At 41.8% G+C, this 15,297-nt stretch overlaps 2 protein-coding genes across 2 annotated transcripts in view; one reads left to right on the top strand and one right to left on the bottom strand.

The window, feature by feature from the left end:
- Nucleotides 1–15,297, bottom strand: part of CDH24 (cadherin 24) — a 213,542-nt gene that overhangs the window by 86,000 nt on the left and 112,245 nt on the right. The window lies entirely within an intron of this gene.
- LOC138673104 (uncharacterized) lies at nt 12,788–15,047 on the top strand. The gene is made up of 2 exons (XM_069761719.1): nt 12,788–13,509; nt 13,661–15,047. The coding sequence occupies exons 1-2, from the start codon at nt 13,163–13,165 to the stop codon at nt 14,544–14,546; spliced, it is 1,233 nt and encodes a 410-aa protein (XP_069617820.1). The 5' UTR covers nt 12,788–13,162; the 3' UTR covers nt 14,547–15,047.

Genomic DNA, 15,297 nt, shown 5'->3' with positions numbered 1-15,297 from the left:
GCCCCAGATCTTGTTCGTGCCTTTCATGTGGCTCATCCTGGTCGGCCTGGGGGTTCTGGTGAGGGTTCGGTGACCCCTCCTCAAGGGGGGGGTACTGTTGTGAATTCTGTGGCTGAGTTCACTTCTGTGGTCACAAGTGGTATTGCAGTCTCTGGGCTTCCTCCCTCAGGTGTTTTGGTGAGCTCGTTGGCTGCCTTGCTATTTAGCTCCACCTGAGTCTGTCTTCCTTGCTCCTTGTCAATGTTCCAGTGTTGGATCTGAGCTACTGCATCCTTCCTTGGGCCTGCTGCTCTGCTAGATAAGTGCTTCTAGTTTGTTTTCTGTTTTTTCTGTCCAGCTTGCTATTAACTTTTGCTGGAAGCTCTGAGAAGCAAAGGGGTGCACCGCCGTGCTGTTAGTTCGGCACGGTGGGTCTTTTTGCCCCTTTGCGTGGTTTTCGTTTTAGGGTTTTTTGTAGACTGCATAGTTCTCTTTGCTATCCTCGCTCTGTCTAGAATATCGGGCCTCACTTTGCTGAATCTATTTCATTCCTACGTTTGTCTTTTCATCTTGCTAACAGTCATTATATGTGGGGGGCTGCCTATTCCTTTGGGGTATTTCTCTGAGGTAAGTCAGGCTTGTATTTCTATCTTCAGGCTAGTCAGCTCCTCAGGCAGTGCCGAGTTGCATAGGTAGTGATAGGCGCAATCCACTGCTGCTTATAGTTGTGTGAGGATAGATCAGGTACTGCAGTCTACAGAGATTCCACGTCTCAGAGCTCGTCCTATTGTTTTTGGTTATTGCCAGATCTCTGTATGTGCGCTGATTACTGCACGCTGTGTTGCCTGATTGCCGGCCACAACACCCTTGGTCCAGTCCAAAACTTACCTCTTCATAGAAATTGATCAGATTTGTCTGACAGGAACGGTCCCTAGTAAACCCATGTTGATATTGGGTCATGAGGTTATTCCTCTTCAGATACTCCAGTATAGCATCCCTTAGAATGCCCTCCAGGATTTTACCCACAGTAGAGGTTAAGCTTACTGGCCTATAATTTCCGAGTTCACTTTTTTTTCTCTTTTTTAATATTGGCACCACATTTGCTATACGCCAGTCCTGTGGTACAGACCCTGTTATTATGGAGTCTTTAAAGATTAAAAATAATGGTCTATCAATGACTGTACTTAATTCCTGCAGTACTCAGGGGTGTATCCCATCCGGGCCCGGAGATTTGTCAATTTTAGTGATTTTTGCTGCTTTGATTTGCTTTTTACAGAATTTATTTAATTTTCTGTATTTATTTAATGCCTCCTCACTACCTACTTACTTTCATTCTCTAAATGCTTCCTTTTTGTCACTTATTGCGCCCCTTACAGCTCTATTTAGCCATATTGGTTTCCTCCTATTTCTAGTATGTTTATTCCCATACGGTATATACTGTGCACAGGTCCTATCCAGGATGCTAATAAACGTCTCCCATTTTCTTTGTGTATTTTTATGTCTCAGGATATCGTCCCAGTTAATTGCACCAAGATCATCTCTCATCCGTTGGAAATTTGCCCTCCTGAAGTTTAGTGTCCTTCAGGACAGTACTACACATATAATTTTAACATTTTAATAAAATATTTTTAGTCTCTGTTCACATCTGCATTTGGGTATCAGCCATCAGCTGGAAAGAAACACGTTTTCTCAGCAAAATGATGAAATCACTATTATAATTCAGTGGTGTCCATCAGGAACTGATGATGTCCATCATGTGATGCATCGATTACAATTTTTCTCGTGCTACGGCAAAACAAAGCAATGGAACTCAGAACAAAGGAGTGAAGCTTTATCTACTGAAAGCCAAATAATTCTACAAAGTAATCCAAAACACTATGGGAAACATTTACTATGGCAAAACTGCAAAAAAAGATAGAGCAGTAGACTCTTCTCAAGGGTGTCTAAAAGAAGGGCAAAGACTAAATTGAACTCTAACTGAGCCACATTTATTAATGATATGCACCAAAATTTTGGCACAAATTACTCATCCAAGCCAACCAAGAAGTGGAATAAGTACGTGAAAATGGCTAACGTATCTTTTAAAAGTTGATTCACATATCAGCCTTCCAAGGCCGAGACTAAAATAACTACTTCTAGGTGTTAGACAGGGCAAGGAAAGCGGCTGAACGAGGCTGAACTGTTCACAAAACTCCAATAGACATAATATGTTTCCGCTGAGAGTTGCCAACAATGTATTAAGAAAAAAGGAGCGCACTCAGCTATCTTAGGTTGGTGCTGGCTGTACTTGGGAAAAACCCAACAACAAGTCCAATATAGAAAAATCAGCCGCACTCTTATGGTATATCTTTGCAAAAATGTGATGTATTTATTCACATGTGTTGAGACAAAATTTTCATATATACACACACAGCAGGGAGTATAAACGAAGTAGTAACGTTTCGACCCTGCCTCGGGTCTTTCTCAAACTGCGTTTTCTAGATAGTGTAAAAAAAATAAGAAGTGTGGTCCCTTTAAGGGCTCCTATTGTTGTGGTGTCAGGTCTTCCTGCTTCTGTGGGCGTGTGTCCACACGCCCACAGAAGCAGGAAGACCTGACACCACAACAATAGGAGCCCTTAAAGGGACCACACTTCTTATTTTTCACACTATCTAGAAAACGCAGTTTGAGAAAGACCCGAGGCAGGGTCGAAACGTTACTACTTCGTTTATACTCCCTGCTGTGTGTGTATATATATGAAAATTTTGTCTCAACACATGTGAATAAATACATCACATTTTTGCAAAGATATACCATAAGAGTGCGGCTGATTTTTCTATATTGCCAACAATGTAGCTTGCTTTTTTCATAACTTCCATTAATTTGTCTGGAAGTTGCGCAAACACTGTAGCTGCACTGAGCTGCAAGTAGTCCAGCCTATGGTTGATGGCATCTAGAAGCAGTTATTTCCATCTGACATGGGATATAAAATTTTCTGCCAAATCTATCACGCAGTATGCACCACTGTAGTAAGTATGACACAGACAGAAGAGGCCCCGTGCAAGAACTATATATGGGCCCAGCGCAGCCCAAGAGCTCATCATAATGCCCAATTCCACCTGCTATGGAGGACGAAGTGGGCCCCCTTACCTCTTGGGCCTCTGTGCAGCTCCACAGGTTGCACCAATGATACACACGTGGTCAAAATTGTTGGTACCCCTTGTTTAATGACAGAAAAACCCACAATGGTCACAGAAATAACTTGAATCTGACAAAAGTAATAATAAAAAATATGAAAATGAACAAATGAAAGTCAGACATTGCTTTTCAACCATGATTCCATAGAATTTAAAAAAAAGCAAAACTCATGAAATAGGCCAGGACAGAAATGATGGTACCCTTAACGTAATATTTTGTTGCACAACCTTTTGAGGCAATTGCTGCAATCAAATGATTCCTGTAACTGTCAATGAGACTTCTGCACCTCTCGACAGGTATTTTGACCCATTCCTCAAGCGCTAACTGCTCCAGTTGTCTCGTGTTTGAAGGTTGCCTTTTCCAGACGGCATGTTTCAGCTCTTTCCAAAGATACTCAATAGGATTTAGGTCAGGGCTCATAGAAGACCACTTCAGAATAGTCCAATGTTTTCCTCTTAGCCGCTCTTGGGTGTTTATAGCTGTGTGTTTTGGGTCATTATCTTGTTGCAAGACCCATGACCTGCGACTGAGACCAAGCTTTCTGACACTGGACAGCACATTTCTCTCTAGAATACGTTGAAAGTCTTGAGATTTCATTGTATCCTGCACAGATTCTAGACACCAGACACCCTGTGCCAGATACAGCAAAGCAGCCCCAGAACATAATAGAACCTCCTTCATGTTTCACAGTAGGGACAGTGTTTTCTTGATATGCTTCATTTTTCCATATGTGAACATAGGTGCCTTGGCAAAAAGCTCCATTTTTGTCTCTTCTGTCCAAAGGATATTCTCCCAGCTTTGTGGCTTGTCAACATGAAGTTTGGCAAATTCCAGTCTGGCTTTCTTATGATTTTTTTTTTCAACAATGGAGTCCTCATTGGTCGTCTCCCATGAAATCCACTTTGGCTCAGACAATGACAGATGGTGCGATCTGACACTGATGTTCCTTGTGCTTGAAGTTCACCTTTAATTTGTTTAGAAGTTTTTCTGGCCTTTTTGTTACCATTCGTATTATCCATCTCTTTGATTTGTCATCAATTTTCCTCCTGCGGCCACGTCCAGGGAGGTTGGCTACAGTCCCATGGATCTTAAATTTCTGAATTATATGTGCAACTGTAGTCACAGAAGCTGCTTGGAGATGGTCTTAACATGTTTGTCTATAATTTTCTTTCTAATCTCCTGAGACAACTCTTTCCTTCGCTTCCTCTGGTCCATGTTGAGTGTGACACACACCATGTCACCAAACAGCACAGTGAGTATCTGTAGCCCTATATACAGACCCACTCACTGATTCCAAGATTGTAGACTCCTGTGATGCTAATTAGTGGACACACCTTGATTTAACATGTCTCTTTTGTCACATTCTTTTCAGGGGTACCATCATTTGTGTCCAGGCCTATTTCATGAGTTTTATTTTTTTTCTTTAATTCTATGGAAGCATGGCCGAAAAGCAATGTCTGACTTTCATTTGTTCATTTTCATAGATCTTTTATTTATTATTACTTTTGCATGAATCAAGCTATTTCTGTGACCATTGTGGGTTTTTCTGTCATTAAATGAGGGGTGCTAACAATTTTGACCACGTGCGTATGTCCTCCTAGATAGATAGATAGATAGTTTTCTTTCTATCTATCTATCTACATATTATATCAGCTATTTTTATTAATGTTGCACAATTAAAATGTATATAAGATGTTCACATCAGCACAATATGGAATGCACAAGAATTGCTTTAAAAAGCGTAAGATGGTGAAGAAATAACGTGTTATGAAAAAGAACATATAATATCACATTCTGCTTCTTCCCTGAAAGCGTTCTGGAGCAAAGATTTATACATTTCCAATACACCCTGAGCCATGACATAAAGTTTACAGTTAACTCTCAAGATGAAGATTAAATAAGATATTTTTGTTGTGATTTGTGATAACAGAAGTACTGCAGATTAAAGGAAAAGGAAGACAAATCAGCTACACTTCAAGGATGAGAAAAGGCAATGGTTACTGAAAGCAGTAAGGGAGGAACAAAGCCTGGTGACAAACACTTTCAGCCTTTTTACTCACCATGTTCAGGAACTATTCCTGATTACCGGGTCTGCTATATCTGTTTTGTAGCAAAGGAACTAGACACTCAAATGGTGTTACAGGCTCTTTACTAGTTGTGCAATCCAAGACAATGAGATAATGTTTCAGCCTATACTTAGGCCTTCGTCAGAGAAGCACTACTCTCACAGCAGTACTGCGGCATTTTTCGTAGATGTCATACACAATACATAAAGCATAGGGACAGCACACTGACCAATGCAAGTCAATGTGGCAGCTGACATGAACATTTTATATACAGACCAATGCTCCGTGCGTAGAAAATTTCAGCATTCACTACTTTGATCTGTTTTTTTTTTTAGCTGACTCGCACATTATAAGCCAATGGGTGTACAAAACATGGGTCACATTTGGGTTACTATGCAATGGGTTTTTCACAGATCTATTGCAATTAAGAGAGGAAACTGTGCCTAGCCTATTATGTTCTAAAATACTGATGTATAAAATGGACGAAATCTAGATGTAAAAAACTGACATGCGCATTACAAAACGGATATACATTTTCAGTTTTTTTCTTCTAGATGGAAAATGGACGATTTTTCATCTATCGTCTGAACTTGGCTTAAAGTATTGTTATAGAGTAAGGCTGTGTGCACACGTTCAGGATTTTTTGTGTTTTTTCGGTGGTTTTTCGCTATTAAAACGCGATAAAACCGCTAAAAAAATGCTTACATTAAGCATCACATTATTAGAATGCATTCTGCATTTTTTGTGCACATGCTGCGTTTCTTCTGGAGCAGAAACGCATTCCATAAAAAAACGCAGCATGTTCATTAAATTTGTGGAATCACAGTGATTCCGCACACATAGGAATGCATTGATCCGCTTACTTTCCGCATGGGGCTATGCCCACCATGCGGGAAGTAAGCGGATCATGTGCAGCTGGTACCCAGGGTGGAGGAGAGGAGACTCTCCTCCAAGGACTGGACACCATATCCCTGTTAAACCCTTAATCCCATATGACGTACTATCCCATCGAGGTGACCTGGGACTTAATTCCCAGTGACGGGATAGTACGTTATAGTCGATCGGCCGCGCTCACGATACCTTATTATCATACCTTACCGTACCCAACTTTCCACACAGACTTTCCTCTGCTCCTAGCATTCACATGAGGGCGGCATGGTGGCGCAGTGGTTAGCACAGCAGCCTTGCAGCGCTGGAGTCCTGGGTTCAAACCCCACCAAGGACAACATCTGCAAAGAGTTTGTATGTTCTCTCCGTGTTTGTGTGGGTTTCCTCCGGGCACTCCGGTTTCCTCCCACATTACAAACACATACTGATAGGAACTAGGGAACTTAGATTGTGAGCCCCATCGGGGACAGTGATGATAATGTGTGCAAACTGTAAAGCGCTGCGGAATATGTTAGCGCTATATAAAAATAAAGATTATGTTCATGCACCCAGCTCTCCTGCCTGCTCTCCTGCCTTGTCTGTCTATGAAGTGCACATAGTAGATCACCCAACTTTCCACACAGACTTTCCTCTACTCCGAGCATTCTCATGGTATGCCTTTCAGCTAACCCCAGCTTACCTGAGTGTTATTTATGACACTGTTTACTCTGGCTTGATTTTATGCATCTGGTCCACCCTTAACTCTCTGACCAAGATGAACAGAGACCACTCCTCTCTGCTTCACATCTGAATGCACTTAGTTGTATATATATTGCATAGCACAAGTCTGCAATGACTTCAGTCTGCAGTGTGATTCCTATAAGTGTGTCCTAGAAGTGTGAAGATTAATTATGGAGAGTGACGATACCCCTTAGGCTGGAGTCACACTAGCGAGTTTTACGGACGTATGAGCGCAGAAAATACGTCCGTAAAACTCGCCAAACAAACGGCACAATTATTCTCTATGCCCTTGCTCCTATCTGCCGTATTTTACTGATCAGTATTATACGGCTTTCTACGGCCGTAGAAAATCGCAGCATGCTGCGTTTGTCACCGTATTGCGCAAAAAAAACGACAATGAAAGTCTATGGAAGCCCCAAAAATACGGATTACACACGGACCAGCAGTGTGACTTGCGAGAAATACGCAGCGGTGTTAGAGAGAAAAGTCGGTAATTCAGTGCGGTGAACAGTAAGATCACACTGACAGCTTACAATAGAATAGGTAGAATAAATGTGTACACATAGAATAGGTATATATATATATATGTCAGTGAGACACATATATGTATATATATTATTACTTCATACAGCGCTAGATAGCTTTAAAGCTGGTAATTCAATTTCCGGCTTTTGCTATCTCCTTCTTAAACCCGACATGATATGAGACATGGTTTACATACAGTAAACTATGTCATATCACCTTTTTTTTGCATATTCCGCACTACTAATGTTAGTAGTGTGTATATGCAAAATTTGGCCGTTCTATCTACTAAATTAAAGGGTTAAATGGCGGAAAAAATTGGCGTGGGCTCCCGCGCAATTTTCTCCGCCAGAGTAGTAAAGCCAGTGACTGAGGGCAGATATTAATAGCCTGGAGAGGGTCCATGGTTATTGCCCTCCCCCCTGGCTAAAAACACCTGCCCCCAGCCACCCCAGAAAAGGCACATCTGGAAGATGCGCCTATTCTGGCACTTGGCCACTCTCTTCCCATTCCCGTGTAGCCTTTCCGCCATTTAACCCTTTAATTTAATAGCTAGAACGGCCAAATTTTGCATATACACACTACTAACATTAGTAGTGTGGAATATGCAAAAAAAAAGGTGATATGAGATGGTTTACTGTATGTAAACCAGGTCTCATATCATGTCGGGTTTTAGGAAGGAGATAGCAAAAGCCGGCAATTGAATTACCGGCTTTAAAGCTATCTAGCGCTGTATGAAGTAATAATATATATACATATATGTGTCTACTGACATATATATATATATATATATATATATATATATATATACAGTATATATGTTTTTTTTTTTTTTTTAACACATGGATCCCTTGTATAGCCGTATGTTGGTTTTGCAAGCCTGCGAGAAAAACACGCAGTACGGATGCCATACGGATTACATACGGAGGATGCCATGCGCAAAATACGCTGACACACCCTGCCTACGAAGGAGCTATGGACCACTATTTTGGGGACTTTTCAGCGTATTACGGCCGTAATATACGGACCGTATTGTCTTACGCTGAGTGTGACTCCAGCCTTAGACCCCAGTCCAGAGCCTCTCACCTAGCCAAATTAGTTCTCATGCTTCGCACTGACGAGGGCCAACAGCCCGAAACATCCTGTCTGCGAATTGAGATACGGCTCTACATTATAAACTTCTATGAAGCACTTGGTGGGTCTAAGTGCTCACCACATATCTAGGTAAGTTCCTTAGGGGTCTACTTTCCAAAATGGTGTCACTTGTGGGGGGTTCAATGTTTAGGCACATCAGGGGCTCTCCAAATGCGACATGGCGTCCCATCTCAATTCCAGTCAATTTTGCATTGAAAAGTCAAATGGGACTCCTTCGCTTCCGAGCTCTCCCATGCGCCCAAACAGTGGTTTACCCCCACATATGGGGTGTCAGCGTACTTAGGACAAATTTTACAACAAACTTTTGGGGTCCAATTTCCCCTGTTACCCTTGGTAAAATAAAACAAATTGGAGCTGAAGTAAATTTTTTGTGAAAAAAAGTTAAATGTTTTTTTTTTAAACATTCCAAAAATTCCTATGAAACACCTGAAGGGTTAATAAACTTCTTGAATGTGGTTTTGAGCCCCTTGATGTGCAGTTTTTAGAATGGTGTCACACTATTTTCTATCATATAGACCCCTCAAAGTGACTTCAAATGTGATGTGGTTCATATAAAAATGGTGTTGTAAAAATGAGAAATTGCTGGTCAACTTCAAACCCTTATAACTCCCTAACAAAAAAAATGTTGGTTCCAAAATTGTGCTGATGTAAAGTAGACATGTGGGAAATGTTACTTATTAAGTATTTTGTGTGACATATCTCTGTGATTTATCTGGGCATAAAAATTCAAAGTTGGAAAATTGCAAAAAATTTTGCCAAATTTCCGTTTTTTTCACAAATAAACGCAGGTAATATAATAATAATCTTTATATAGCGCTAACATATTCCGCAGCGCTTTACAGCTTTCACACATTATCATCGCTGTCCCCGTTGGGGCTCACAATATAAATTCCCTATCAGTATGTCTTTGGAATGTGGGAGGAAACCGGAGTACCCGGAGGAAACCCACGCAAACACGGAGAGAACATACAAACTCTTTGCAGATGTTGTCCTTAGTGGGGCTTGAACCCAGGACTCCAGCGCTGCAAGGCTGCTGTGCTATCCACTGCGCCACCATGCTGCCCGTGCTCAAAGCGTTCCAGAGTTATAACCTCATAAAGGGACAGTGGTCAGAATTGTAAAAATTGGCCCGGTCATTAACGTACAAACCACCCTTGGGAAATAAGGGGTTAAAAAAAAAGAATTAAAATAAAAAATAGGGATATACTTATCTTCTGATGGCCCCCGGAGTCCTCCCACCTCTCAGCGGTGCACGCGGCGGCTTCCGTTCCCAGGGATGCATTGCGCAAAGGACCTGGGGTGATGTCGCGGTCACGCAACTGTGACATCACGAAAGTCCTTTGCGCAAAGCATCCCTGGGAACGGAAGCCGCCACGAGCACCGCTGACGAGATCGGGGGCCTTTGGAAGGTGAGAATAACCATTTTATTATTATTATTTTTAACATTAGATCTTTTTACTATTGATGCTGCATAGGCAGCATCAATAGTAAAAAGTTGGTCACACTTGTCAAACACTATGCTACAGATCGCTTGGAAAACGGTAGCATTCTGCAAGCTGATTACGTTTGCAAAAAGCTAGTGTTTAACGGAAATATGCATGCCAATTCCGTATGCGTATTTCCAGCAGCAGGGAGTTCCGGAATTGCCCTGGAAATTTCCGCGGCAATTCTGGACGTGTGCACATAGCCTAAAAAAGAATGAAACAATGATAGTAAACGTCACAGGCTTTGTCTGGTATTGCCTCTTAGCCTCAAAGGGGTTGCCTGTTATTGGGGCTAGAAATCATTTTCGCAATAGGGTTTTTGTAAACAATATTGTACAATTTGCCTCCTATAACCTTTTGCTGGAGACAGAATCAGTTAACATTGTTGGCTACATTATCCTTGTTTAACAAATGTGTGGCAGACATAATTTTGTGTACACTTTCTAGTGTATAAGTATGACAGGTTCTGCTCCCTGTACTTGTTTAGGCCACATTCACACGTTCAGTATTTTACCTCAGTATATATATCAGTCAAAACCAGGAGCGGGTGACAAATACAGAAGTGGTGAGGTGTTTCTATTATACTTTTCCTCTGATTGTTCCACTCCAGGTTTTGGCTTACACATACTGAGGTAAAACACTGACCAAATACTGAATGTGTGAACATGGCCTTGCTGCAACTTTCCTCACAGACTGCTGGCGGTGGAGGGCCATGTGGCCAGATAATCCCACCAGCCTCGTCCAATTGAAAAACTCAAATAGGAAAGCTGGTTTTCCTTTGGAGGAGGCTGATGGACGGGTCTGGTCACTCATTAGCGTGGGAAAGTTTCTGATCATTTTCCCATTCTGTCAGTTCACTGCGGGTCAGGCGGGGAGTCTGCGCATGCTCAGTGACGTCAGCGGTAGTCACTGAGGCTGTGCAGACTCCTTGCCTGACGCGGTGAACTTGACAGAGTGGGAAAATGATCATACAGTTTCCCACGCTAAAGAGTTCATGTCCGGTCAAGCAGAGAGGCTGCGCAGGCAGCTTTTCATTCATTACACAGTGGTTTACAGTCGAGGCGGTAGCATTAACACTGCTCCCGGTTGTAAACTATTTAACCCCTTGACATGGATTGCAGTGTGGGACTTGACTGTACGGCGGACAGGTAAGGGATATTGTTGCTATTTGATTTTTTACAGAAGAACGAGGGCTTCGCTTGGATTGAGAGTGCAATAAAGATGGAAAACCTGTGTGTTTAATTATTTCATTAACAGACATTATTCTTAATGTCTGCTTTTTTTAACTCTTTCAAACTAGTGGATTAATAATGGATAGGTGTCTTATTGACACCACTCCATTATTAACCGGGTGTAATGTCACCTTACAATAGCAAGGTGACATTAACCCCTTATTACCCTATATGCCACCGCTACAGGGCAGTGGGAAGAGAGAGGCTAAGTGCCAAAATTGCTGCATCTTACAGATGCGCTTTCTCTGGGGCGGCTGGGGGCAGATGTTTTTAGCCAGGGGGGGCAATAACCATAGTCCCTCTCTAGGCTTTGAATATCTGCCCTCAGTCAGTGGCTTTCCCTCTCTGGCGGAGAAAATTGCACGGGAGCCCACACCAGTTTTTTTCGTGAATTAATCCTTTAATTTAACACCTACGGCTCCAAAATTTTACACACACACACACACACACACACAACTAACATTATTATTGAGTGACATATAAAAAAAATAACGGATATGCAATGGTTTACTGTATGTAAACCATGTCTCATATCCTGTTGGGTTCTATAATGATATTACCGAAGCCGACAATTGAATTATCGGCTATTCTGCTAGCTAGCTCTGTATGAAATATAAATATATATATGTGTTACTGACATATATACTGTATATATATATATATATATATATATATATATACTGCACTGATGGTCCGCGTGGTATGCAAGGGTTTCTCGCACCCATAGACTTGCATTGGCGAGTCTCAGCCGATATACGGTGCAAATCGCAGCATGCTGGGATTTTCCTCTCACGTATAATACGGCCGGGAAAAAAAACTCATGATGTGAGCTGCCCCATAGAATAACATAGGGCCGAGTGCCATGCGATTTTTTCTCGTAGCACTCATCCGTATTCCTCTCTAGTGTGACTCTGGCCTAATAGGAATGATATTGCTACAAAATGCAAGGTAAAATGAAATGTCACTTGTACTAGTTTAATAGGGTTTGCTGCAGTATATTATCCAAAAAAGTAAGAAAATTCTGTCCGAGTCTGTAACTCCAGCCTCTCTCACTACTTGCTGACTGACAGCTTTAAAAGTACAGACACAAGCACGTTTGCAATGTGGAAGAAAAATGCTTGGTCATGGAAGCCATTGTGGCTTCTAGTGAATTGTTAAAAAATTTCAGTATTTATTGTTAATGGCTGCGCGGTTTCAGCAATTAGAAACTAAGAGATGGGATTAACCTGACTCTAATATGTTCAGCATACAACATCTTTTTAAGGTGGGTTAAGCTCTATAACCTGCCTGAAAGGATCTTAAAGGGGTTTTCCCACAAACTAAAGTTGATTTTAATTAATTAATCTTGGAATAAGAATAGCTTCCACAATTGGATGTGTTAATAAAACAATGTTCCTATGCTGAGATAATCTTATAAATGTGCCACTGCTGTGTACTGTGTAATGTCTGTGTCTGACCCTGCAGGAACATGGTCTGATCATACCACAGCTCCTGGGCAGGGGAGGACGGAAGAGACTATACCAATATTACAGCAGGGGATCACAGCTGATTATTCCTATAAGGGTACGTTCACATTAGCGTCATGCGACGCTGCGTCGCCGACGCAACGCACGACGCATCGGAAACGCACGCAAAAACGCAACTTTTATGACGCAAGCGTCTGACGGATGCGTCGTAAAACGCAGCGTTTTCGGTGCGTTTTTGGTGCGTTTTACCAAAAAACGCAGCGTTTTACGACGCATGCGTTGGCAAACACTGATTGGATCTTGAGCCACAATTTAGTGTCTAGACACTAGATAACACCACCAATGAATAGAAGAGGGTGGGTCTAGTGTCTAGACAATCGATAATGTCACCAATGGGTAGATGGGGGTGGGTATTAATGTCATAGTGGTATATATACCCCCGCATACCTTATTTCCAACCATACAGCATCAAGATGGATCGTTCCATGGAGAGTATCTACCTCACTTTTGAGCTGGAATTAGCCCTTGCTATAGCTTATGCTTTTGCCTGTCATGAACAGAGGAGAAGAGACAAACTACGGAGAAGGAGTCGGCGGCGTTTTTGGCTTCACCCTATAGTGGAAGTCCGAGAGAGTCGTGGAGCGTACCATTGTCTTTTTGGTGAATTAAATGAGAACCAGGACAAATACTTAGAATACACCAGGATGACAAAAGACAGCTTTCGATATCTGCTGCGTCTGGTGGAAGGAACCATTTCCAGGCAGGACACGCAGCTCCGTAAATCAATTTCCCCTGAGGAGCGTCTGCTGGTGACTCTACGGTACGTAATGGAATGTGAAGGATTTATATGTTCTAGCCATTTTTTAAATTAACATGTTTTTGTTTTGCGGGGTGGGTGATTGTAATTAAAAATGGAAAATTCATTCATAACAATTAAATTAATTATATTTATTTATTTTTCTTCTTGTCAGTTTCCTGGCTACTGGAGAGACATTGAGATCACTGCATTTCCAGTTTCGGATTGGAGTCTCAACACTGTCGGGTATTATTGCAGACACATGCCGCGCATTGTGGGACAACCTCCGGGAGGAATTTTTGCCCATCCCTACACAAGAAATATGGCATGCCAACGCCCAAAAATTCCACAAAGTTTGTTCTTTCCCTAACTGTATCGGAGCTGTGGATGGGAAGCACATTAGGATTACCAAGCCGTCAAGAAGTGGATCTCTTTTTTATAATTATAAAAAATACTTTTCCACTGTGCTGATGGCAATTGCTGGTGCGGACTGCAGGTTTCTCGCTGTGGACATTGGAGCCTTTGGTCGTGCAAATGATTCACGGACATTTAAGGAGTCTGATATGGGCCAAAGATTGTACAATAACAATTTTAATTTCCCCCATCCACGACCTCTTCCCAACACTGACGGCCCGGACCTGCCATTTGTTGTTGTTGGTGATGAGGCTTTTCAAATGAGTGGCAACCTACTGAAACCGTACTCCAGTCGTGGGTTGGACCGTACCAAAACTATATTTAATTATAGACTGTCCAGGGCCAGAAGAACTGTGGAGTGCGCCTTTGGCATCCTGGTCTCCAAATGGCGTATATTAGGATCCGCTATAAATTTGAAAATTGAGACAGTGGATGAGGTGGTGAAGGCGTGTGTGGTTCTCCACAATTTTATTATTGATAAAGAGAGAGTCAACGTGGAACTCGATGAACACATACAAAATCCATTGCCTGATTATCAAGATCATCCTCTGCGGACAACTGTGGAGATTGCTCATATGAGGGACCAATTTGCTGCATACTTTGTTTCCGATGTTGGCCGTGTTTCATGGCAAGATGAAATGGTCTAATTCTGTATGTTTTATTATGATGTCATGTAAACACTGTTGTGTTCATCATTTAACCATCCTATGTATGGTGATTCTATGGTTATTGTTTTAATGTTCCCTGGATGTATAATGTGTTGTGTTTTCAAATACACTTCTTGAGCCTTTCAGTTTTTAAAAAAAAAAATTTCATACGTTTATACATATTAATAAAATTTAAAAAATCCAAATTTATTGAAATTTATTGAATTTATTGAAAGTACTAATGTGTGTGCCACAAAATTTGTGTGTTTCATAGTATTGAGGCATAACATAATCTGCTCCCACCTTGTCAACCATTTTTAATCCTGCAGACTATTTGCATATGGAACAAGGCTTGACAAGGAGGGAGACGATCATGTTTGCTAAACTCTACAGAGTGAACACTATTGTACTCAGGATGCTATAATACGTCCAGAGTCAAATAGTGGTGACACTGTCAACATTGCTTCCATCTCACCTGAACAATATTCTTAAGGTACATTTAACAGCGTCGCTGTTTGGTCGCTGGAGAGCTGTCACACAGACCGCTCTCCAGCGACCAACGATGCCGGTAACCAGGGTAAACATCGGGTAACTAAGCGCAGGGCCGCGCTTAGTAACCCGATGTTTACCCTGGTTACCATGCTAAAAGTAAAAAAAAACAAACACTACATACTTACCTACAGCCGTCTGTCCTCCAGCGCTGCGCTCTGCTTCTCTGCTCTCCTCCTGTACTGTCTGTGAGCTGGAAAGC

This window comes from Ranitomeya imitator, chromosome 1 (assembly GCF_032444005.1).
Source record: "Ranitomeya imitator isolate aRanImi1 chromosome 1, aRanImi1.pri, whole genome shotgun sequence".
NCBI lineage: Eukaryota > Metazoa > Chordata > Amphibia > Anura > Dendrobatidae > Ranitomeya > Ranitomeya imitator.
Note: the sequence above shows the minus strand (reverse complement) of the source record. Positions and strands in the feature narration are given on the sequence as shown.

Bases quoted from the DNA above. Each gene is read 5' to 3' on its own strand.
- LOC138673104 (XM_069761719.1), top strand. From the start codon at position 13,163: ATGGATCGTTCCATGGAGAGTATCTACCTCACTTTTGAGCTGGAATTA. The intron at 13,510-13,660 runs GTACGTAATGGA...TCTTCTTGTCAG, and splicing joins CGTCTGCTGGTGACTCTACG to TTTCCTGGCTACTGGAGAGA.